The sequence below is a fragment of the Equus asinus genome, chromosome 4, assembly GCF_041296235.1.
Source record: "Equus asinus isolate D_3611 breed Donkey chromosome 4, EquAss-T2T_v2, whole genome shotgun sequence".
NCBI lineage: Eukaryota > Metazoa > Chordata > Mammalia > Perissodactyla > Equidae > Equus > Equus asinus.
In genome coordinates this window covers 73,001,761-73,026,506 of record NC_091793.1, presented here as the reverse complement: position 1 = coordinate 73,026,506, position 24,746 = coordinate 73,001,761, and the positions used below count along the sequence as shown (strand labels likewise).

The following is a 24,746-nucleotide window of genomic DNA, read 5'->3' as shown; positions in this document are numbered from 1 at the left end:
TCTGAATAAAGTAGTTTGGAGGATGCCTATTAACTTAAAAACAAAATCTACCACAAGATTTTAAGAATTACATAATTTCATCATCTAAATATTAAAGCATCTCTAGCACTCAAGAACAAATGCTGTTAATCTGATCTCAGCAAGACAAAAGGAATACAGGAAGAGATCACGCTAGTTAGGTAGAGGCAAGTTATTTGAAAGTTAACTTTTTTCCCTAAGATATTCCCTTGGTGTTTTCAAAATTCACTCTAATATCATTGTGTTTTTGCAAGAATTCACGACCATGTAAAAGCAAGACATGTTTGCATGCTGCAGGAGGGGTGGAAGTGTGAGAACCCCATGCCGAGCCCTGTATTACTCAGCCACACCACCGCAATGTGACAGTGAGCTGAATACCAAGTACAGGGCACCGAGGTAGTGACAGGGAGCAGGACCAACAGCACTTACTGTGAGAAGTTCTCGTGAATTGAGTTCAGCAGGCTAATCTGAGGAATAAAGAAAAAAACAAAAAACGATAAGCAAAAGGCTGAAAGGTCCTTGTGCCACCTCCACCACTGGAAGGTTGTCTCGTCTCTGGAGCCTGCTTCTGAAAGGAACATACCTTGTTTGTATAGACGAAAGTAACATGAGAAAATAGAACAACGGGTTCTTAGCCCCACAGTATTGCCCAGGGAATGTAGGAAGAGGGCTCCTTGAAGGGACCTAAGACCCAGGTGGGAAGACGCTAAAATTAGGGCTCTGGGCTGCTGCCACAACAGCCCTTTCCATCTTGCCAAACACTGCACTTTATTTCCAGGCTATCAGCTTAGTGGAGGGTCAGCTGGGGTGGAGAGCAAGAACACTGTGCCCATCCTATTCTTTCCCACAGATCTTTTTGCCAATGTGGCCAGCTGCTGGGTGGATTTGAGAGCCTCCATGGGAAGGCATGATTCAAGGTCCCCATTCCCATGGAAACTGCCATAGCCCACAAAGTAGGACCCTCTATCTGCCCCAGTGGCACAGTCCAGGGCAAGGCTCTGAGACTGGAGTCTAGAAACCTAGGTCCTTTTTCTGGCTGTGTCACTAACTCAACTTGTGAGCTCAGGACCAAGCCTTTACTATACGTGGGCCTCAGGTTCACAGTCTGTAACATTGAAATGATATTCTTGTCTTTGACTCCACAGGGATGTTTGAAAGCTAAAGTATCACATACATGGATTTGGAATAAAATGCAAAGTTCTAACTGTGTTAATACGGCTTAGAATGAAAAAGCCCTCAGCCGTCTGCACACTCCGAGTTTTTAAAAGGAGGCAACAACTTCAAGCACTGTTGAGGACGCCTGGTCAACGGGGTTCAAAGCTTTCTCAGAAGGGCATGGCCCCCTAAGTTAGGGGTGGCAAGTCTTCCCCGTGCCATGTAGGAAAACCCCAAGGACAGGGTGTGTAGCAGAGCCGTCCCACAGGCTGGACGTAAATCCCACCAAGTGCACTCAGCTCACCTGTTCAAACATTTATCAAATGCCTGCTATGTGCCCATCAATGTGTTAAGGCCCTGGATACAGAGAAAAACAAAACTCAACCCCTCCTTTCAAGGAGTGCCCTCTGGGAGGAGAGAGATTCATCTGGTTTGACTGACAAGAGGCAATAAAGGTGAAAGGAATTACAGATGCTTCCATTTGGGTTCAGGGAAAGCTACATCTGTATTATTGCTCTTACTAAAGTGGTAAACAGTGCAGGTTGCGGGGCGAAGATCAAAGGAAAACAATCTCCGTCAACCCCAGGTGAAGGGGTAGGCAGGGACTAATACGTACTGAGAACCCCCACGTGCAAGAAACATCAGAGTCATTTTCTCCTTTACCTCCATCATAACCACGTGAGGCAGATGTTATCTCCCTTTCACAGGTGAGGAAAATAGGGCCAGACTAAAACCCAAGTCCGTCTGACTCCAAAGCTCATGCTCGCTCCGCTGCACGGTGCCACCACCGTAAACACAGGACTATTCTTTTCTTGAAATCAACTGCACACCCTGCCCCATCATTTGTGGTCCAACCTGAGGGAGCCCTGAATCATGAATGGACTTAAGCTGACTGAGTCAGAGCAATATGGAGGGGCTGTCAGTGCCCACAGGAACCCCTTTCAGCCCTGCTTTGAATTTTACGGTCTTTTTAATTCATGCCTCTGTCTGCCACTGACAGAGGATAAAACAGCTATTTTCCCCACGTAAACTCTAACGGCCCACAATCCCATTTCATCTAGCTGGTTTCTCCCTTTCTTTAAAACTCAAAGTAAAGTTTCCCCAACTCCAGGGCCCCCTCCACAGGCAGCGCTCCAGCCTCCACTGTTTCTTTTCATGGCGGCATTTCTCCCTCGCAGCATCAAACCGCTGTCCGCCAGTCTCCCTTCAGCCCGTGTAGTGTGAGCTCCCGGGCACCCTGTGCTCTGACTCTGTATCCCAGCAGCGGGCACACAGCGGGCGCTCCTTCCACTTAAATGGAACGCGTCCCAGACACCAAACTCATCTGAGCTTCCCGGGGTCAAGAGCACTGGCAGCCGCACGTCGGATTATTTTCTTTCTATAAAGGCTCTTACCTCTTTTTCCAAATAGACCTTTTTATCATCCAGGGTATTATATAAAGTGAAGAACTGCTTGGTTTCTTTGTGCACTGCCGAAACTGTAAATACAAGGAAATTGGCACATGAATAAGGAAATGTATCAACATGACCCTAAACACCCTCTCCTCCATGAGACACAGGGCAGGACTCTGTCCTATCAGGGCAGCGCTCACTCGGCTGTCTCGGTGGAAGCCCCACCGGGCACAAGCTGGGGCAGAGCTGGCACAGGCTGAGGGTACGTGGCCGTCATGACTGGCCCAGCCACGAGGGGCTGGAGGAACTTCCCTGTTGGTGTGTGGGGCAGGCGGTTTCTCAGCGTCCTTCAGGCGAGGTGTCCTGGGTGGAAGGTGGCAGTGGGGAGTAAGCTGCCATGCCGCTCTTCCTGTTGTGTGGCTTCCTCCCTTCCCATGTCCCTCAGAGCAGGAGCCCCAGCCTGCTCAATTTTGCAATCCCCGTGCTTAGCACAGGCCTATATGGCAGCCCCTCCAAAATATCTACTGGACAAAATGACATGCCTACCCAAGGGCAGAAGATGTGCCTAATAATGTGAATTCTCTTCCCACCTGTGAGCACGTGAGGAATGGGGTCTTATTACCAGGTTCCCAACATCTTTACCTATAAAATTACTTTGCGTCTCTGTCCCCCCTCCCCTTCCTCACTCTTCCCTACAGAAGAATGACTTACGAGCAAAGAGCCAAATTCTAGCACTGTTTGTGTGCCACATTTACGAGGGAACGCCGTCTCTGGGGTGATGGGCTCCTATCCAAACGCATCCCTCTGCTTTGTAGCTGGGCGGATGGGCAGCCCCCATGTGGTTCTGAGCCTACGTGACTTCCTCACTGCTCTGAGGTCCCATAATATACAGCTGCCCAGAGGGAGATAAAATCCCAAGACCTGGGTCCACTCTCAGGCTTGGAGCCCAAACTGAGCACTCCAGTTTAGCCATAGCTACAGATGCCAGTGCCTAACGGTTACCAGGCTCTGGTCAAGAATACAGTGGGGTCTGGTTTCCCAGTGGCTCTTGCTCCCTGAACGTAGGTTCCTCTGGAGCTGTGCAGCTCAAAGACAAGCAGGAGTTGGGGATATTTGCCGTACATATTTGGTAACAGAAGTTAATAATCTGATATAAATATTTTGATGCAATAGTTAAAAACATTCTCAACATCAAAATGTCTAATTTGTATGGAAATCACTTCACTAACTACTCAATATAAAGTAGTATTATTGCTAAGAGCTTTGGTCAGTGGTACTCAATCCTGGTTGTAAAACAGAATCACCTAGGGAGTTTTTAAAGTCTTATGACCAATTAAATGAGATTTTCTGGAGGTGGGACCTAGGTGATTATAATGTGTAGCCAAAGTTGGAAATCAATGCCGTAAATAAACCAGTCAACTTGTAGCTTTATGGCCCAGGAATGTGTCTGTCACCCTTAGCCTATCAAGCTCAAGGACTAGGTGGAGTTTACAGATATTTGATGATTAAAAAACAAAAAAGAAAGAAAAAGATAGATATTTTGGTGCAACTGCTTGAAAACGTCTGGTGTAAAAATGTCCCAGCAAAATGACTCTAATGTGTGAAATTTACTCCGTGAAATATATAGATGCAAGGTACTATCATTTATTATTTTAAAAGTTTTAACGTGGGCAGGGGTAGGAAAGTAAAGGGAAAGACTTAACTTAAGGCAGAAACTATTTTCTGCTGAGAAACTGCCATTTTTGATAGCTGCCCCTGCTCATTTGAACCAAATATGAGGACTGTATGAAACCTCAGGATGGCAGGGAAAGACATGCGAAGGAGGCACTATTCTGGACTCCAGAAAGGACAGTGCTCTAGCTTGAACCTGGAAGGATGCTTGAGAGGTCAAGATTTCAAGGCAAAATCTGAGAGCCTTTGGAAGAAGAGTTGGCCTTTGCCATGTAGGAACTGCAGGGCACCGGCACCGTGGACTTGGGACCAGCTCACAGGCTGGGATCCAGATGCCCTCATGAGGGACTACAGAGGGAGGCAGCCGGGGCAGCAGGCCCAGACGAGGCAGGATTCTGATCAGTGTACTTAGGATTCTGAAGATTATCCACCAAGTTATGAGGAACTATTAAATATTAAAGCTTTCAAAGCAACAGTGTAAAGTGATCGTTTGTTTGAGGACCGTCTCTCGGGCAAGAGTACACAGAAGGGGTGAGTCTCTGGCAGTGGTGAGAGGAGGCTGCAGCAGTAGTCCAGAAGAAACGGACTTGACTCTTACTCAGAAACAGAACTGGCAGAGCAGCATGAGCCAGAGAAGACTAAGGGGGGTCCCGTGTGGCCAGACAGTGATCCCAGTGACCCAGAGGAGAAATGGGGTGGGGGGGCTGAAGTCAGCTTTGTACCTGTTGAGTCTGAGGTATCCAGGGGACAGGCAAGAGTGGGGGCCCAGAGGACGGGGTGATGGTCCAGGACCTGCTCACAGAGGATACCTGAGCTGGGTCTTGAAGGAATTTGTCTGACAAAGGGGTGCTAAGCACAGGCAAGACGGGGAGTCAAGGCCTCAGATGTCAAAGTGCATGGTGTGCTCAGCAGCAGTGTGTGGATGGGTGAGGCCAGAGTGTGGGTTTACAGCAGGAAAGGGGGCCTCTAGGCAAGCCACCCAAGACCAGGGAGGACCCTGGGCATAATAAGGAAAGAGGCCTTTTTCAGTCCTGAAGATGTGTCAGCAGAGAGAAGTAACACAGTCAGATGGGTGGATGAAGGACTCAAGAGAAGGGGCTGCAGACCAGCTCACGGTCATTCAGCCGAGCCCTGATGGAAGCAAGAGCAGATATGGCAGAAGCAGTGAGAACAGAAAGGCCATGACAGCTTTGAGGGCACTCTGAGCATGACAAGACGTGGTCAATGATTCAGGCTGAGGAAGACTCAGTCCCAGATTACTGAGTAAACGTGATGCTGTTGAAGGCAAGGGCCACATCAGAAAGGAGGTCTGTGGAGGAGAATGGCAAGTGAGGCCTGATCTAGAGATGCTAGGGTCACCATATTCCATGTGAAGTTGGAAAGTGGATGGGGAGCTCAGTGAAGCCAAATGGCTGGCCAGGATGAGGGCTGGTTCAGAACATTACTCCAAGGGCTCAATGAGTGTGCACAGTCTGTCCACTGGGAGGGCTGTGAGGGCCCCACGGCGCGACTTCCCGGACTATGGGTCACCTGCCAGTGGGCTATGTGGAACGAGTGGCCTGACGACGAAATGGAGCCTTTCTGGTGGTAGCTTTTGTGGACTGAGTGACAATGCATTCTCCACCACGCTAAGGTGGGACAGGGCCCCTCGCTTCGTGTCCCTCTGAGGACCAGCCTCGAGAGCTGGTTTGCGGTCGATGCACCTACTCTGGCGGTAGAGTTCAATAAATCTCTTCTGATACTGTATTAGCTCCGCTCGGCTGGGCACTTCATCAATCTTGCGATGCAAAATTGCTATTTCTCGATTTCTTCGAGCCTAAATGCAAAAGGAAGGGGGAGACAACACCATTTGGTACAAGGCCTTACATGTTTTCTGGGGAGCCAAAGTACTGCCCCCCTTCCCCACCTGAGCAGAACCACACATCCTGGAATGCAGGCACAAAACTCTGCTGTTGGCCTGAGACCCCATCTCAGATTCTGACTGACTCTCCACTTTGCAATACATGGAGAAGGGCTGGCTGTGAACTGGAACCACAGAAGGCATCACATTAATGAATCGGGAAAGAAGATTCTGAATGGGAAGGGCTTTGTGGACAGAGCCCCCAGCTGGCCCACCAGACCCCAAAGGACTCTTGAGCAGCTGATTCCACTAACACCAGGTGGGGAATGGGCAACAAAAGGAATGCTTCCATATGGCAAGGAACTCATGCCACCCACTGCCTCCTTATCAATTCCAAATTCCTTAGCCTGTTGAAAAGCTCCTACAATTTACTCCTAAAATACCCATGCAGCATTTTCTTCCTACCATGAACTGGGGTCTATCCTTCTCATCAGCATTTCAATATATTCAAGTCCCTCACTCCTTATAAAAGCCCTTCCTTAAACCCTGACCACCTTTCAGCTACCAGCCTCTTTTCCTCTCTTTAACAGCGCAACTCCCTGAGCCATATGCCCTCAGCGCCTCTACCCCCCAACCCCGTTATCCTGAACCCACTGCCACTGCTCTTGCCAAGGTCAGCACAGACCTACCTGCTCTGGGAGACATCTAACAGGTAATTCTCAGCTTCTAGCTTTCCTGACTTTCAGCAACATTTACCATTCACTCCACTGAGCCCTCTGCTCAGTTCCAGGAGACCTTGAGCTCCTGTTTTCTCCATGCCTCCAGCTGCCCGCTGGGTCTCACCCTCACTGGTGGATTCCTCCTTTTTTCTGCCTGTCCTTACACAGGGGCTAGTCCCAGAGCCTCTTCTCAACCTACATTTTCACAGCCTCAGTTATCACCTCCACAGTGCGGACACCCAAATCTCCATCCAGACTATTCTGACATCAGACCCAACACCCAAGCACTTCTTGGACATCTTCACCTGGTCAAGTACCCCAACTTTAAAAAGCCCCAAGCAGATCTCATTAACACTCCTAGTCATACTCCCACCCTGTGAGCCCTATTGTTTCTCCTCTACGCTTTTTCTCAATGAATGACACAGAAATTCCAGCACCCTCCTTGACTCCTCTTTTTCTCTCACCCAAATGATGCTAAGTTCCATCAGATACAGCTTCTCAATCTCTCCCCTGCCAGTTCATTTCCGTCCACCCCTGCTGACCCTACCCTGGCTCAGGGCCTCCGCAGGCCTGTGGTTTGACAGCAGCTTCCCTCCAGCCAGTCTGAAGCGGCCCTATGCAGTTTGTTTTGATGTATATGGACGTATCTTGGTTCTCAAATAGCCAGCAGCTCCCAGAAGATGAGCCATCTCACTTACTATTCCTGGGACCTAATGCAGCACTGACTACACCGTAAGCACACAGTCAAAGAGCTTCCAAGTTGCAGCTATACTGTCCTGATTTTATTTAATTCTGTGTCTCTTTAAAGATTAGGATGGTGTCCTTGTGTCAAGGACAAATTTGACTCATCTGAATTTACCCAAACAGCTCAGCAAAACAAGCAAAAGCCAGAGACAGGAGAAACAGGGTCTCCTTGCCCCCACAGCCCTTTGGCCATTCCCACGAGAACCGGGCCTTCCCTTCCTGGAGAACAGAAAGAAGACCCAGGACAAAGTGCAACACAAAGTCACTCCCAGCTTGTGAGCTTCCACGAGCCAGATCCAGGCAACGTGAGGGATTTTCCAATGTAATTCTGACTTCCTGTAAATTTAGCTTTAGAGCCAACTTTAAGACCTACGTCCTCTATATTTGCTGGGCTTCTCACAATCCCCTAAGGTTTCCAACTAAGACAGCTAAAATGGGCACTTAATCTTAGAGGAAAAGTACTAGCTAAGAACATTAGAACTTGAATTCTGCCTCTGGCACTTACCATTGCTTGACTGTGGACAAGTATTTAAAGGATTTGAATTAATTTCTTCATATAGAAAATGAGGCTAATACCTACTGGGGTGAGCATCAAATCAAACGAGATGCTCATGAAAGTAACATTTCAGTGTGAGGTGTCATCACCCCCTTAAACCGCTGCGCGGCACTCCAGAGAGAAGACCGGCCAACAGCGGCCTCAGTGCAGCCTCTCCAGCTCTTAGAAACGGAGACTTCCCAGTTCTGCTACAGGACATTCATACCTTGTCAGATGTATCGATGTACTTTTTCAGCTCTTGTTTTTACTCACCTGTAGTAAACGGATCTTGTAAAGTTTCTCTTTCTCCATATTATACCGTCTGTCTAGGTCTTCCTAAAAATTGGAAAAGGACACAATTACCTGGGAATAGGAAACTTTCATTCTTTGATGAAGTCTTTTGAAGCTGAATGTTTTTTGTCATATCCCCCCCGTCCTGAGGCCTCAAATATCTTTTCTCAACTGGCTGAGTCTAGGGTATGGGTTCTGTCATGGGAGACCCTCAACACCCTTTCATAACTCTTCCTTCTTCTGGGATCCAGGCTGAACCCAGCATTCTTGAGTGAAGTATCCCCAAACCCCCTCCCCACTGTCCTCCCCTAATAACTGAGGAGCCAATTATGAAAGGATGAGTTGCCTTATGCCTCTGTGTTTGGAGACGATGCTGGTTTGCTTTTCACGTTTCTATTTAGAGCTGCACTGTCCAATAGGATAGCCACTAGCCACACGTGGCTATTTAAATTTACATTAACTAAAATTTAAAAAAATCAGTTTCTCAGTTGCACTAGCCATATTTCAAGTGCTCAGTAGCCACATGTAGGGAGTGGTCACTGTATTGGACGGTCCAGATACAGAACATTTCCACCACTGCACAAAATTCTTTTGGACAGCACTGAATTAAAAGAGAGAAACTAGCACCTTACTGAATCCCGTGAGGCAAGAGATATGGCTGGATGGCTTGTTGTGTTAGAGCAACCTACAATAAGGGTCAGAGCTGACCCTCTCCCAACACACACACACACACACACACACACACACACACACACACACAAAACACAGTCTCCTCCACAGGGCTCAGTGCAGGCAAACCCCAACAGACTTCACTGTAGGAGTCCTGGAGCTCACTCTCTAGGAGCGTGTGAGGGCACGAAGGGAAGAGGAACCCTAAAGGAGGCAAACATCTAAAGGCTTTCCTGTTTCTCTTTTCCTCTCCATCTTCCTTTTCTACTTTTTTCTCCTGGAGGTTGTTGGAGTGCTGGAGTGCTGGGAGCACTGGTTGAACCCAGAACAGGGGTCAGCAAACTGTGGCCCATGAGCTAAACCCCATAGTCCTTGGGCCAAATTTGCCTCTCTGCCTATTTCTGTAAATACAGTTTCACTGGAACACAGCCAGGTCCTTCTATGTATGTACTGACTGTGACGACCACAGCCGAGTTGGCCCATAAGCTGAAAACACTTACTCTCGGGCCCTTTCCAGTGTGCTGCCCCTGGAACGTGATACCATAGAGACAGGAGTCTCTACCTCTGCACCACCCCCGCCTCTCAGAGCCTACAAGTTGTGACCAGCACGTGTGGCCAGTGCGGGGCTCACCCCTTCTCAGTGAGATGCCAGATGAAGACAGATGCGCACACAGGTGCTGGGAAAAAACCCAGTGGAATGGTGACTTTTGGGGCCATCCCTGGGGAGACCCTGCCCCCATCTGAGGGGCCAGGGGTGTAAAATGGAGCAATGCAGTAAGAGCCTGCAGCTGAGGAGGGAGTTGTAGAGATATTAAAGTAGGCATAAGAAAACCATCACAGGAGAGTGCAAAGCTGGCCACCACTCCCCACAGAGGACAGTGGCAGTCCTGAGAACGGGCAGGTACTTACATTATGAGTCATCACAGGGGTCAGGGCACCGTGCGGCTCTCCCCTGGAGAGGGTCTGAAATGATGAAAAGTCACAAACACTTTTTCTGAGAAAGGGGACTGGGATAGAAGCTGACGTCTAGATGTAGGAAGGGCTGGGAGTGGGGAAGAGTCCACTGACCGTGTCTGGACAAGGAACAGCCTGTATACGAGCCCCAGATTTTAAATTGTTCTTAAATGTCTGTTAGTTACACACTAATGGGCTACAGTGTAACCCTCTCTGAATGTGAGTAACGATTCCTCTAACAAGACGGAACTGCTGAGAAGAGAAATGTGATCCTGGAAGTGTGTGATCTGTGCACACTCAGAGGCTGACTGAGCCGGGAATTTGAGCCTCAAAGCTTCAAAGTCTTAGAAATAACTGGAAAGGCAGGCTGTGTGATGATGGTCACAGGACCCCACTGCACGGCAAGATTCTGCTCCTCCCCCGTGCCAGTCCTCAAGGTGTGAGGAACTGTGTGGCCTGTCACGCCATGAGGAGGCACCTCCAAGGCCTCTCTCTCCACTGAGCATGGCAGTGTCCGGCACAGCCAAGGGGCAAGTCCCCAAGCTGAGGGCACGTGGACTCACGCTGGCTGGCTTGGACAAGTCTTTCCCCTCCCTGAGCCTCAAGTTCCCCGTTTCTACAAGGGAGAGGGTGTCGTTGATGCGTTCTGAGGCCCTGTCCTGCTGGCACATCCTAAGCACAAGGGTCCTCAGGAAAAAAGCTTTGAATGAAGCGTGAGAAGGGAAAACAGAAAGAGCAGTCCCTAGAATCTTATTTGGTGAGAGAAACAAACTTTTTGGCTACCCTGATGTTTTAAGTTCATGCTTCATGGAAATCCACACTAGCTCCTTGGAGGATCAAGTCCTTTGTTCATAGAGCCCGCAGGTCCCATGTGCTCCTTAGGCCCAGACGCCCCTGCACTGCGGGGGCTTTAAGTAACCCAGCCCTGCTCTCCTGCTTCGTGTTACTGCCGCCTGTTAGGGGTGGGCAAGTCCCTAGGCAGGAGTGGAGGGGAAACCAGTAAACTGTCACAAAATTTAGAGAAGGACACGTGGAGTGGGACACAGAGCTCAGAAGCTTCCTAGAAACAGCCCTTGCCTAAACGGAGGGAGAAGCCAGACATGTAACTGGGTATTTCCCCTCTGGGGCTGCTGCCGTCTACACCAGCTGCTGTCTTTCACCAACCACAAGGAAGAGAAAGGAGAAGGAGGAAATCTAAGAAAATCCTGTGATGAGAACAGCTGAGGAATGTGTGTCCAGAGGAGCAGGCTAAGGAAACTGGCCAGTCCTTCCGAGCGTCAGCCTCTCTGCTGGCGAGTCCTGTAGGAATCTCTTCACCGTAAAGCCCTAACAGCGCCTCGCAGTCTGGAGGACCTGCAGAGGCTTTACCTTTTCATCTCCGCCTGGCGCTCTCTCAGCCTTCAGGGTCTCAATTTCCTGCTGCAGCCGTGTCATCTCCTCCTTTAAAAGTGAATGAACATTCACAGAACTTGGATGAGCTAATAATCAGATGCAATTATTGAAATACTTGACCCAGAGTCTTCTCAGAGTTCAGTATCTGCTAGATACTGAAGAGAAAAGGCCAAAATATGACACGCAGCAAGTCATTATGATTTTATGAATCACAGCACAAACCAAGACCCCAGCTAAATTTCCTATTTTGTGTTTCTATGCTAGGACAGAATTCAGCCTGGGAAAATTTTTTTTCAGGAGAATATAGGGAGCTGTAGCTCAGTCTGAAGGAGCCTTTCTCTCTACAGGGCAGGTGAGGCCCACAGTAATCACCGGGACACGAAAGGAATGAGTGGCAAAGAGTCTAGCTCCAATCGGCCTCGTTTGCTTCCTCTTCTCCACAGGCCCCCGGGACCCTCTGCCCTGGAGCTCACCAAGGCCCTCTTCCACCTGCCATCCTCACCTACCTTAAGATCCAGCTTCCAAATGGCTCCTGTGCCACAGTGGCCTCTCCTCCCCTGGAGCTCACACAGAACTCTCCGGGCCTCACTTCCTGCCTCCCACTGCCACACCTGTGCGTGCAGCATCCCCACTAGACCACGAGTTCCCAGAGGGCAGGAACTAAGGCTTACACACATGACATACAGACATCCCAGGTTTTCATCAGGACATCTCTGCTTTTGTAAGATGTTATTCCTTTCACACTTTATAAGACTCTTCTTTTAAATACATTCGTAAACTGGAAAACATTGTTTGTTAGACTGTACTCTCAGTTTTGGGTTTTGGCACCCACAGTCACTAATCTAACTCACTTCTGGCATCCTCGGAGGTACCTACCATAGTACTCTACTTGTCTGACACATAGCTGCTTGATTAACCTACTTTTTCAACTGCACCTGGACAGGAGGCCACAACAGGACAAGGGGAGGTAAAGAAAGAGATTTTACAAGACTCTTGGTTTAATGTCTGTTGACACCAAGCAACACTTACTCGACAATGTGCTTTAAATTCCTGTTCCTGACTTTTCAGGTTTTCATTCATGGCTACAAGTGCTCTCAAGTTCTGCAGGATACTGAAGAGAAAAGGCCAAAAAATGACACGCAGCAAGTCATTACGATTTTATGAATCACAGCACAAACCAAGACCCCAGCTAAAAAGAGACTCCTTTTTAATTTCCTTTGTCTCTCCCAAGAGTGTCTAATGGGTTCTCCACAAATGATGACTACCATTTAACTGACATTATTATTTGTTTATATGCTGGAGTCCATCAGGCCATATCCAGATGAACATTACAGAATCCAGAATTGAAATGTCAACTGCAGAAACATCAAGTTTCAAGAGCACTGGATACATCTAAAGATACCAGAACACAGACAGTATCACAGACCATTTTTAATTTCCATTCTGAAAAGGAAACAAGTTGCCTAACATCATCAAAAGCACTAATTTGAAAATAAAAATGTCAAGTCTCTAATAATACTTTGCTCCATATCATGAAAGAAGGGTTTCTAATTACAGAGCCAAGTAATCTGTCGGTAATACTTTGCTAAAAATGTCCATCAAACCCAGAACTGCTCAATCTGTGCCTGAAGCTTTTTACGATTTCACAGTTTCATTCAAATGAGTGACACTTTGGAGATTTACCACCCAGTGTGGTGCTAAAAAAAGATGCCAAAGAGAAATGCTTCTTATATTTAAAGTGACTAAAAACAATTAATTTAAAATTTAAAAAAACCCAGCAGCTGTTTCTTGGCCAAAAAAAGACTGTACCTTTACTCCTAAGGAAAAGGGCTGAGATGTGTGCTGTTAAAAAACGGGTAACAATGGTTGACTCCAAGGGAGGAGAGCTGGGTGGCCAGGGGACAGGGTGGGAGGGAGACTTTTCACCGAGTGCCTTTTTGTACCAGGAATGTATTGCTGAGTTTTTAAAAACAGAAAAAGAACAAATTACAAAAAGATGCTGCTTCTGATCCCAAGGGGAAGTGGGAGAAAGAGGTGGTTAACTCAGTGCAGCCCAAGCGCCTCTCAGCACAGGTTCGAGCACTGGGGAGTCTGCACATTCCAGGCCAGCAGGGAAATGCACTGACCTGGATGGGGCCAGGAGCGCTGGACCCCGGCTCCTCAGTCCTGTGCTCAAACAGATTAAGCCACCAGGTGCCGGCCAAGTTACTTTCTTCAAAGAGAAAACAGACACATGCTGAAAGCTCTTACCTGGGATCAGCTTTGGATTCTATCTTCTCCAGGGCGGCTTGTTCTTTGTCCAGTTTCTCGCTATGGCTCTTCAACTGCAAGAGAGAATGGAGGCACTGGTGCTACAGACATGGTGGATTAGAGGAGTGAGCCTTCTGTTCTCCCTCCCCCTGGCTCACACTAGGACTCCACTGCTGACCGGTGGCCAAGCACACCGGATTTGGCTGCACACTGAGAAAAGAGGTGGACGAGAGAAAGAGGACGGGGGTGGAAGCACAACATGGTAAGGTCTGGTGGTAAAAGAAACCTTGGCAATAGCTTTAAATCACAGCGGCAAATGAGGGAAAAGTCAAAAGTAATGCTGACTGCAGGTGCCTTTCAGTAGGAAGGGGTGAGCAGAAAGAGTGGCTATGAAAGACAGACCTGGGTGTAAATTCCAGAATACCACTACCACGGCTAGTAACAGGGCAGGGTTAAATCTCCTATCTTCTTGAATAACTTCATTTTCTTTTTCTGAGACAGAGAGTGAGGATTTTAAAAAATAAATTTTAAAGAAACTTAGATTTTAATTTATAAGGCGTGCACTTATACCATACAAAAGAATACTAAGCTGCTATTAATGAAAAGGAAGAAAAAAGCAGCTCTTTTATGATGATCTCTAATACTTACTGTTAGTTGAAGTAAACAACCTACACAAACCATGATTCCAATGTGTCTCCAATGTGTAGAAAGGAATGTATACATTGAACATATAAATGTATAAAAGAACATACACGTTAGTTGCAAATGCATAAAACATTTCTGAAAAGAGTCATAAGAAACTGGTTACTCTCTGGAGAGGATAACTGCACGGCTGGGTTACAGGGGTACACCCTTTGTACTTTTTAAATTTTCAACACATGTGAATGTGTTACATATGCAAAAAAACAAGTTAAAAGTTCCAAGGGCTCTAGTTGAAAACGGAAGACTGAGCACAAGTTGCAGCAAGCCCTTCTGGTCTCAAGTCCTAAAAAATCCAGATGATTGTGTTGGAACACAGGACTGGATACCTCAGGGACAAGAAAGACAGCCAGTAGGGAGGACCAGACAGTGGAGGACTGCTGTGTGGGATTCAGAGATGAAGGAAGAACCAGTCAGCAGGGCTGGGATCTGCATTAGGAGCAGCCACCTGGGCTAAGCAGTGAAGCCTGGCTCCCGTAACCCAAGACTGCTGCTCAAGTCTCAGAGGCAGGGCAGGCTCCCAGAAAGTCGGCAATACCCGGGAGAAATGGGGAGTTCCCAACCCTGAATACCACCAGCTGATCCCACAAAACAGTAGGACCCACCCTTCCAGAATAATCACATGAAGCAAGCTGCATAAAATGGAATCTACACAGTTGGTAACACGAAACTTCAGAAGCAAAGATAAGCCTACCACCAAGAATTTTCAAACATCTAAAGAAAGATAAAACCATTAAAAAGATGTATCAACTCAACAATGAATTCTGATCTGAAAGAATAAAGATGAAGAAAAATTTTAGCACAATAAATGCCCTAGAGAGACAGGAGAGGATACTGCATATATTAAAAAGAATCAGCCTCACACATAGGAAACTAAAATTGTGACTGCTGAATTAAAAGTGGACAGGCTAGAACCTGGTGGCCCTGCCAGTGCAGGGGTGTGCAGCCTTCCCATAGGCATCAGGTGCTGTTATCTGTCCTTGATCTGCCATGCCCTGCTTTGCTTTCCCTAAATTTACTGGAAAGACAGGTCTTCCCTGTTCACTAGGTCATCCGGGAAGGGCAGGCTTTGCTGCAAAGTCCAAACCTGGGCCCACAGGCGGGAAAGGGTTCAGGGTGCTCATTTTGCCCAATCCTTGCCTTGAACAGATAAGGGGACTGAGGTTCCAAGATGAAGTTCATTTCTTATTCCAGGGTCTGGTCTTTAGTATTCTGACCAAATCAGGCTTCTTCATGAGTTGTTCAGCCCAAGGTTTTGTATAGCTTCCCATTTTTCGAGATGGGAATTAGCTTGACTGCCCTCATATAGTAAGCTCTCTGGGAGGTCTTTGGTGCCAGACTGCCAGCATTCAAATCCTGGCATCCCTCTGCATGGCCTCTCTGCCTTAGTTTCCCCATCTGCAGACAGAGATGGTAACAGTGCGTCACTAGGGTTGTTATGAAGATTTAGTGGATGAATATAAGAGTGTGCCCAGAGCACACCCAGCACACAGTAACGCTGGCTGCTCGTACCATTTGAGGACAAGAAGACTATGCCACGTTATTAACTTAAATCACACCCTCTACCTTTCCAGCACATGAAAGGGGCTCAAGAAATACTTGATTTAGTACTTAGTGCAAAAAGTGACTTTATAGCCACTTAGGATTTACATCCGAAGGCATATAAGCATCCTAGGAGATTGATATCAAGATGCTTGCCTTTAATCTCTTCCAGGTTGTTATACACAGACTGATCCACGACTTGGCAACTTCATGCCAGGGATTCTGCAGCATTAGAAGTGGGATAGCTGCAAGGATCCCACCCCGAGAGTTTGCCATCTAATCCACGAGGAATGTAGTCACAGAGGAGTAGAAAGAAAGCTCATCTGTCCAAAGCAACACAAGCATCTTTAGAAAGAATGAAAAAACTTCTTGTCATTCTTGTGCCTGCCCTTTTCAAAGATTCTGGCAATAATTGAAGAGACTAGACCAGTCAGAACTAAAAAGCTTTGTCAGATTTATAGCAAGGCAGTGGCTAAGTGCTGTTATAGTGTCATAGAAATGAGAATTTTAAATGGGCAAATTTCACGTGAAACTTAAAAGACAATAGGGACTGCCTTGGTTTCAGAGATGTCTTCCACGTGGTCCAGAAAGTACTCAGTGGGGCCTTCACAGTGAAGCCCTTGCAGAGTACAGCTATAGCCCGAGCACTAAAATCACAAAGAGGACAGCTTTTCAGATGCAGGTGATGACAGCTTTCTGTGGAAACACAAAGGACAGGACTATCTAAACTCCCTTCATGACAGAGCTGGCATCATAAGCGACTGTCTTCCTCACCTGGCTTCCTAGGCAATCAGAAGCGGGAGGTAAGCAACACTCTGACGCTGATGTGAGATGGCACACTCACAACCAGGATTAGAAGACGGATCACACAGTTCAAAATACGCCCATACCCTCCTCCTCTCCTCAGACCCCGCCCCCATTCTGGCCAGGATGTAACTGGCAATTGTGAACAACAAATTATAGCCCTCTGTAGTTCCCTCATTTTACAAAAAGAAACCTTCTCACTCTCAAGGAATTCGGTGTTTTGAAGCTATTCTACAACCTGTGGCTTGTAGAGCAGGGCCATTGACTATGAGTGACCCAGCCTGTTCTTCTGTGCGGCCCGCCCCCTGCCTATCAGGCCCGCCCTTGCCGGGAGCCTTTCCTGACTTGCAGCCCACAGGCATCTCTCCCACCAAGATCCATGGTGGCATGGATACACTGATGGCACGGCTCATGCACTGCCATGTGACTGTCCATGTTCCCAGATGGACCTGAGCCCTGAGAAGGGGATCACGACTCCTCGACACAGACTGATGACACACGGCGTCCCATTAGCACTGCAGGTCAGAAACCATTCTCAACAAGGCCCACGGAGGAAGGAGAATCGGCTCACCCCTGTCAGCGTTTTCTTCATTTCATCGTGTCTGCTCTGTAGGTTGGTATGATTTGCCTGCAGCTGCAAGAGAAAGATAAAAGATACCTGCTCTCATTTGATCCTTACAACAATACAGATATGGGTGTTATCCCCATTTCAAGATGAGACAAAAGGAGCTCAGAAAGATGAGCAAATAAACTGAGCAAATGTGGGAACTTTAGAAGGGTTGCCAACAAGTGAAGGAAAAGATCTCACATAATTAGCACCGACTACACGTCAGGTGATATCCGAGGTCTTCTGCATAAATCCTATCACGTAATCCTTACATTCAATGGAAGAAAATATTATTCTTATTTTACAGATGAGGAAATAAAGACTCAGGGCAGGTTAAGTTACTTGGCTAGAGTTTCACAGCTGATAGCTGATAAAGCCAGGATTCAAATTCGGGCCTGACTTTTCTGTATGGCCACAATCAGTTCAGTGAACTAATTTGCCCATTCAGAATACAGACTGCATGCCAGCACTTGGTATTCTAGCACTGAATATGACTGGTTGGCAAACAATGGCAGACAGAAGAAAGGACTCCAAGCTTCAACACAAAGAGAAGGAAAATGAATTACTCTTACTGTTCAGAGTTACATGACTGTAAACTTACGTCTAAAAGTGTCACTTCCCTTTTCCTTACTAAAAAGGTATATCTTTGTGCTATCTATGAAATTTGACTTTGAATTCAGAAATCTAAAAACATTCCATTAAAAGCTCAAAGGGTTTGTACGTTTCTACTTTTGAAAAGGGGACGTGGCAGAAAACCACCATCAGACTCTTTGGTTGTAACCTACATACAAATTAACAATGAGAAATTTTATCCTCTGTCTCCATGATTATTTCGAAATAACTTGCCCCATCCTTGAACCTCCAGGAAACCTATCGAGAATTATGTCACCTTCAGAAACCATTGCTCCCAGGTCATGCTTCTAACTACCGGTCTTCCTGAATGATGAATGGTGACATTTCCATCAAGGCCTACCAAGAAGCCACCTCGAGCAGAGAGCAGAAGTGACACAGGAGGGAAGCAGGTGGGCCCTGGTTTCTCCCTTCTGAAAGGGAGCTCTCTGCGCAATGAGAACTTTTACCCTGTTTATGCAATTGGTAGATAAGAGGATTTCTGCCCTGCGATCTTCTTCTAGAACAGAGTTTGGAAAACTTTTCCTGTAAAGGGCCAGGTAGTAAATAAACACTTTAGGCTTTGTGCGCCACAGGGTCTCTGCTGCATCTACTCGACTTGGCCACCGGAGCTTGAAAGCAGCCACGGGAAAAATGTAAACAAACTGGTGTACATATATTCCAACAACACTTTCTTTACAAACCCCTCTTCCAGAACCTCCTTTAACCATTCTCCCACGAAGATCTTAACTCTTTCCTCAATTTCTCCCTTCTTGAATAATGGTTTGATTTTACCTGAATGAAAATTATAAAAAGAAAACACGAACCTCTTCCAGATGTTTGGTCTTCTGCAGAATCTGCTTGTTTAAGGAAATGACTTTCCGACGATGTAGCTGCGAGGTTCCTAATTTTTCCGGACTTTCTTCAGCTGATAGCTCAGACTGCTGTGGGAAACAGGGAGGGCAAACCCAAAGGATTTAATTAGTCCACCTGAGTTCATGTAAGACCCATCCATTCCTGCTCAGCCTGGGCAGCCAGTCACAACCAGGCCAGTGCAGCCACAGGGTCCTGTGCAAAGCCCAGTCCAGAGAAAGAGATTCTGACAAAATGATCAAAATCCCTATCAACAGAATCTGCATTCCTGGCAGAGGGAACAGCATGTGAAGAAGCAGAGGGATATATAACTGTGGTTATGTTGATATCACACAGGCAACAGGGCACCATCAAAGGGTTTTAAATAAAGGAATAACATGGTCATGTTAATCTCTTCGTAAGACCATTCTGGAGTTATCAAGAATGATGAGTTGCTCACTTTCATCCAAGTATTATAAGTATATGGTTAAAAAGTTTAAAACACTCAGAAGTGCATACAATGAAAAACAACAGCCTCCCCATTTATTCTCCCTATCCATGGGCCCACTCTCTTTTAACCATTTCTTATTTCTATTCTTCTGGCGTTCACAGAGGATGGATCTGAGACAGATGAAAGCTGCTGAGGGAGACCAGCAGGAAATTCCTGAGATTGTGGAAGAGAGGAGAGGATGGAGAAGAAGGGTTGGACAGGACGTGGAGACTGTCAGGACTGAAAGTGAGTAAGGGAGAGGTTTACGGGTGGGTGACGAGGTGATATAACAACATCACTGAGAAACCACGCAGTATAGAAATGCCTGCAAACACTTGTCTCAAGACCCTAGTGAGAAGCCCCAGGAAAAGGAAACAAGAAAGTCGACCCTGTTGCAACAGGTATTCTCAAAATACTTCTGGGATGATCAAAGACAGCTTTAATAAACAAATACTCATTTCAACCACATTTCCCTTTTACTGGAAATATCCTAATTCCAATCATTAACCCTAAACCCAAGTGAAAAAAAACTATCTGGGGATTTGATTTTCCCTGCACGTCTTAACAGCGATCACAGGCTTGAAAATCTAGTATATTTACCCACAGGGAAAAGCGATAGAAAAGTGAGGAGGAGGAGAAATTGGATGATATAAGCACCGTTTATTTTGGTTAACGATTTCTCTGAATAATTCAGCAGCATTATTAACGGATGATGAGTTTTCTGCTGCTTAACAACTCCGGAGGTGGGCAACAACCAGCAGAAAACGGCTGCAGAAAGGAGTAAGGAACATCATCTTCTATCTTGAGGGTTGACAGGCCATAAAAACTAAGCATTTGGTATTACAGCATATCTAGCCTTGAAACCCGGGATTTTGGAAAACGTCAATGAACATGCTCCAGTTTATCTGGATTTCTGGGAATTGGAGTTAACTTTCAAACATGCAATTAATTTTGGTCACATCAAGATATTCACAACTTATAGTCTAGGTAGGGAGAATTGCTTCTGAAAATATTTGAGAGTATAAAGAAAGAGGAAAGAGGAACCAGCACCCCCTCCCAATTTCCAAATCACTTGTCAGAAACAGAATTATAATTAACTAATTATATCTCCTCTACTTTGACTGCATCACCCTGAACTATGTGATTAATTTGGCCACTTTTATCTGCATATATTCAATAGCTTTTTTCTTACAGTTAATTTCAGATTTGGGTTTTCACATCCAGCTTGGATTTCTTGATGCTGATTTCCAAAATGCCACGGGCTTATCCTCAGAGCATGCTACTTCACTAGCAGAATTACATAAGCCTTCTATGCCATGATTTTTTGATATCTGAAAAAGAATTAATTCCCCGTTCAATGGAACTACCCTGCAGGGTGTGTCTCTATGTCTGATGTCGGGATTATCTTCGGTACCCTGACCTCCTCCAGCTGCATGTCTGGCTTTGGACGAGACCAAGTTGTGGGCAGGCAGGCTCCAGGGCATCGGTGTCTCGCTCACCCACAGCTGTCCTTCAGTCTGCAGGGGTGAGCACACTCTCATTCAGTGCTGTTCTGCACCTCTGGCATGAGGTGGATCATGTCTCCAACTCTCGGCAGGTTTTCCTGATGATTAACTGCTTCTATAGCCAAGGTCCCAAGAGAATGAAAACTGCACTTCCTACCCAGCTTCCAGACCCCTCTTGTCACTGGACCTGGCACACACACAGTTTTGTTTTAAAACTATGAATTCTGACTTCACTTCCAAGAACCCTTCTTGTAGGAACACCAGTAGCTATCTTGAAATCTGGAAAGAAAATTTCCAGGTTGGCTGGCTATCTCTTTCTTTCTCTCTCTCTCTTTCTCCAACTTTCTCTCTAGCTAGATTTAAATTTTTAGCTACATAGTCCCTCAAGGCTCTTTCAGGGAGTCCTCAAGGACAAAAGCTTTTTCATGATAATACTAAGATGTCATTTTTTTTTTCACTTGCGTTCTCTCATGATTATACAGTGAAATTTTCCAGAAATTACATGACATGTGATATCATTGCTTTGATGTTAATATGTAATGCATTTATTACTGTTATCTGTAAATGAATTACTATGTAAGCTGTTGGGACCTCAGTAATTTCCAAGAGTTCTTAAAGGGTCCTGAAACTAAAAATTTTGAGAACTCTACTTTAATCTCAGGGGTCTGGCTCACTTGGGGATCATGTATTGGTCCCAATCATTGATTGGGAGAGCCTCAGAAGTACTGAGCTCCAGTCAATGGAGTCGGCCCACTCATCATTTATATAACACTGAGATGGGAAAGTTCTTTCTGATTCTACTCTTTTACTAGACAGGTGACTCAAAGAGCCATAGAAACAGAGAGAAAATACTTGCAGTGCACATAAAGAATCTTGAAGTCGCCATACAAACTTACTGTTATATCTCTGTTATGACAGTATATTTTCTAAGCACACATGGGCTTTCAAAATCCTTTCTCTTATTGCTAGGGAGCAATTCTCATTGCTCTGCAGAGTCCCTTAAATTTGCATCTGCAATGTATTAATGTACACTAATATTAGGATATTAAGTGCCGTTTCCGTATTTGACATTTCTCCAGCCCAATTAAAATGAGTGATATGCACAAGAACAGGCCCAAAGTACATATAAATTTGTGAGTTCCTCCATTTGCCTTTGAGTTTAAGAGATGGTGCTATGCAAACTGCTTTGTTTAATGGGAAGTTATTTTTATACAGATAACATCGTTCATTCCAGCACGGAACTGAAGAGATCTGTAACCTAGTTGACAGAAAGCTAACTGCTCCATTTTTCAAACATCCCTTTTATTAAGCAACCTAAAGTTTTCATTTCTTTCACGTCACCCTTAAAGCTAAAAGAACTAGACTGATGAAGGCAGAAACAGGTTTTTAAAGCACTTTGGCTCAAGTGACATTCTGTTCACTGACAGTCACAGTGGGAAGAAAACTGAAGATGACCAAGTTGGATTCTGAAGGAGGAGACAAAGTTGGACAGATGGACAGTAGGAGAGGGGGCTTTGGAGCAGTAAATCCTTGACAGAAAAAATTTAAATCCTTGGGGCATCTTAACCGATTTCTACTTGAAGAGTGCAGCGTCTCTCCAGGAATGCCAAGCATCTACAAATATTCCACTTTTGTTTACACTGGAGCAAGGGCTAAAGTGCCAATCTAATTTTGTTCAACAATTTCAGATTAAGAACGTGCTTTCAAACCCACAGTGTGGATTAAGATGACGTATAGTGCAGATTCAATATTTTCTAATAGTTGACAGACACTCACAACTTTTATTCCTCGGGGAACCAAATTTAAATGTCATTCAAGAATATTAATCTGGTTCAAAACAGTAAATTCCTAAGACAAACAGAAAGTGATTACTTTAGCTAAAACTGTACACTTTCGTAATGAAAGAGCCCCAAAGGTTATCTACATCCCAACCTTCTTCCTAATACAGGAATCTCTCCTATATCAGCCCCCTCCCCCACCAAAATATGGTCACTAGGCTGTCAATAATAGATTCCTATCTCATGATGGTGCCAGAAGTTCTCTCTACTGAACAGATGTCGGTTTCTGGCACCGTGATGAACACTCACACTGAAAACAAGTAAACAGGAAATATAAAATATTTTTTTATAATCTTTTAAAAGATCTGTGAGCTAGCAAGAATGTAAGAAATCCTGGAAGGCCAAAAAGTCAGCAAAAGTGGAAATCCAGGAAGGTATGTGTATCCACTGAAGTTGGCTTTTTTCTTGAGTATTTGCCCAAGCTAGGTGATTTCAAGCTTTGAGTTTTAGAATTCAACAACTGCTTTGCATAAACCTTGACACAGGTGTAGGAGGAAACAGATCTGCAATGAGATTTTGTAACAACAGATTGGCCTTCATGTAGTTAACAACCTAAATTCACACACTACGTAGACGGTCCCTGAACCCGCCAAGTCAAGACTCTGTGCACAATGGACTTGGTCGTCTGCAGTTTTCTTCCCACTGTGACTGTCAGTGAACATAATGTCACTTGAGCCAAAGTGCTTTAAAAACCTGTTTCTGCCTTCATCAGTCTAGTTCTTTTAGCTTTAAGGGTGACATGTGAAAGAAATGAAAACTTTAGGTTCCCTAATAAAAGGGATGTTTGAAAATGGAGCAGTTGGCTTTCTGTCAACTAGGTTACGGATCTCTTCAGTTCCGTGCTGGAATGAACGATGTTATCTGTATAAAAATAACTTCCCATTAAACAAAGCAGTTTGCATAGCACCATCTCTTAAACTCAAAGGCAAATGGAGGAACTCACAAATTTATATGTACTTTGGGCCTGTTCTTGTGCATATTACTCATTTTAACTGGGCTGGAGAAATGTCAAATACCGAAACGGCACTTAATATCCTGATATTAGTGTACATTAATACATTGCAGATGCAAATTTAAGGGACTCTGCAGAGCAATGAGAATTGCTCCCTGGCAATAAGAGAAAGGATTTTGAAAGCCCATGTGTGCTTAGAACATATACTGTCATAACGGAGATATAATACTAAGTTTGTATGGAGACGTCAAGATTCTTTATGTGCACTGCAAGTATTTTCTCTCTGTTTCTATGGCTCTTTGAGTCACCTGTCTAGTAAAAGAGTAGAATCAGAAAGAACTTTCCCATCTCAGTGTTATATAAATGATGAGTGGGCCGATTCCATTGACTGGAGCTCAGTACTTCTGAGGCTCTCCCAATCAATGATTGGGACCAATACATGATCCCCAAGTGAGCCGGGGTGTGCCCAAGTGCTTGCCAGAAGCAAAAGCAAATCCTCTCTAGAAGAACAGAGCTTTAACTCTTGGCCTCAAAGAATTTCTCTATTAATTTCCAAGGAATATGAACTCACAGTCAAAAGTCAAAATCACAGATGAAGTCAAAGTATCGTGAGCAAAAGCCAGCAGAAACAGACAGCAGAACCAGACCTGAGAAGACTCACATGCTTATACACCATTCCTCCCTGCAGCAACAGAGACTAAGGGTAATCACTCTTCCACATAACAGTCCAACTTATCTTACAGAAGCATCCACAGCTCTTTCGTCTGTCTTTTCTCTAACAAGATGTCGGTCCCTTTACCATCGTGGCTGCTATCCTCTGGACATAAAAAAAATCACTTAGGATCTAGGTTAAGTACTCCGGATGGAGTCTGAGGGCTGCAGATAGAGCAGGATCATCGCTTCGAGACCCATGAATTTCAAAGACCCATATTCACGTAACCTGCTGAGTCTAAGGCACAGCTCTGGGTCCTAAGGTGAGCAATACAGGATCCCTGCTCAGAATGCAATTAACGCTTACGAGGCATGAACAAAATCCAAAACATCCCACTTTTACTCCCCATGAACTGCTCTCAGGTGAGATGGCATCCTCACCAATCCTGAATTGGTATGACTGATTTTTCTGAAATTAAACAAAATAGTTCACATTTACCTTCTCTAAAAAATGAATTTATTTGTTTGGTCTTGTAATTTCAATCTAACATGTTTTTGAACGTTAATT

The 24,746-nt window shown here is 45.5% G+C and overlaps 1 protein-coding gene across 1 annotated transcript in view; it reads right to left on the bottom strand.

The window, feature by feature from the left end:
* Window positions 1–24,746, bottom strand: part of LOC139045100 (coiled-coil domain-containing protein 93-like) — a 74,316-nt gene that overhangs the window by 10,242 nt on the left and 39,328 nt on the right. Inside the window, exons 6-15 of the mRNA XM_070507558.1 lie at window positions 18,718–18,834; window positions 17,246–17,308; window positions 13,630–13,703; window positions 12,409–12,490; window positions 11,356–11,427; window positions 9,943–9,996; window positions 8,347–8,409; window positions 5,943–6,051; window positions 2,568–2,650; window positions 448–485 (exon numbers count right to left, since the gene is read on the bottom strand). Coding sequence (XP_070363659.1) covers window positions 448–485; window positions 2,568–2,650; window positions 5,943–6,051; window positions 8,347–8,409; window positions 9,943–9,996; window positions 11,356–11,427; window positions 12,409–12,490; window positions 13,630–13,703; window positions 17,246–17,308; window positions 18,718–18,834 — 755 coding nt within the window. The remainder of the gene's footprint in view (window positions 1–447; window positions 486–2,567; window positions 2,651–5,942; window positions 6,052–8,346; window positions 8,410–9,942; window positions 9,997–11,355; window positions 11,428–12,408; window positions 12,491–13,629; window positions 13,704–17,245; window positions 17,309–18,717; window positions 18,835–24,746) is intronic.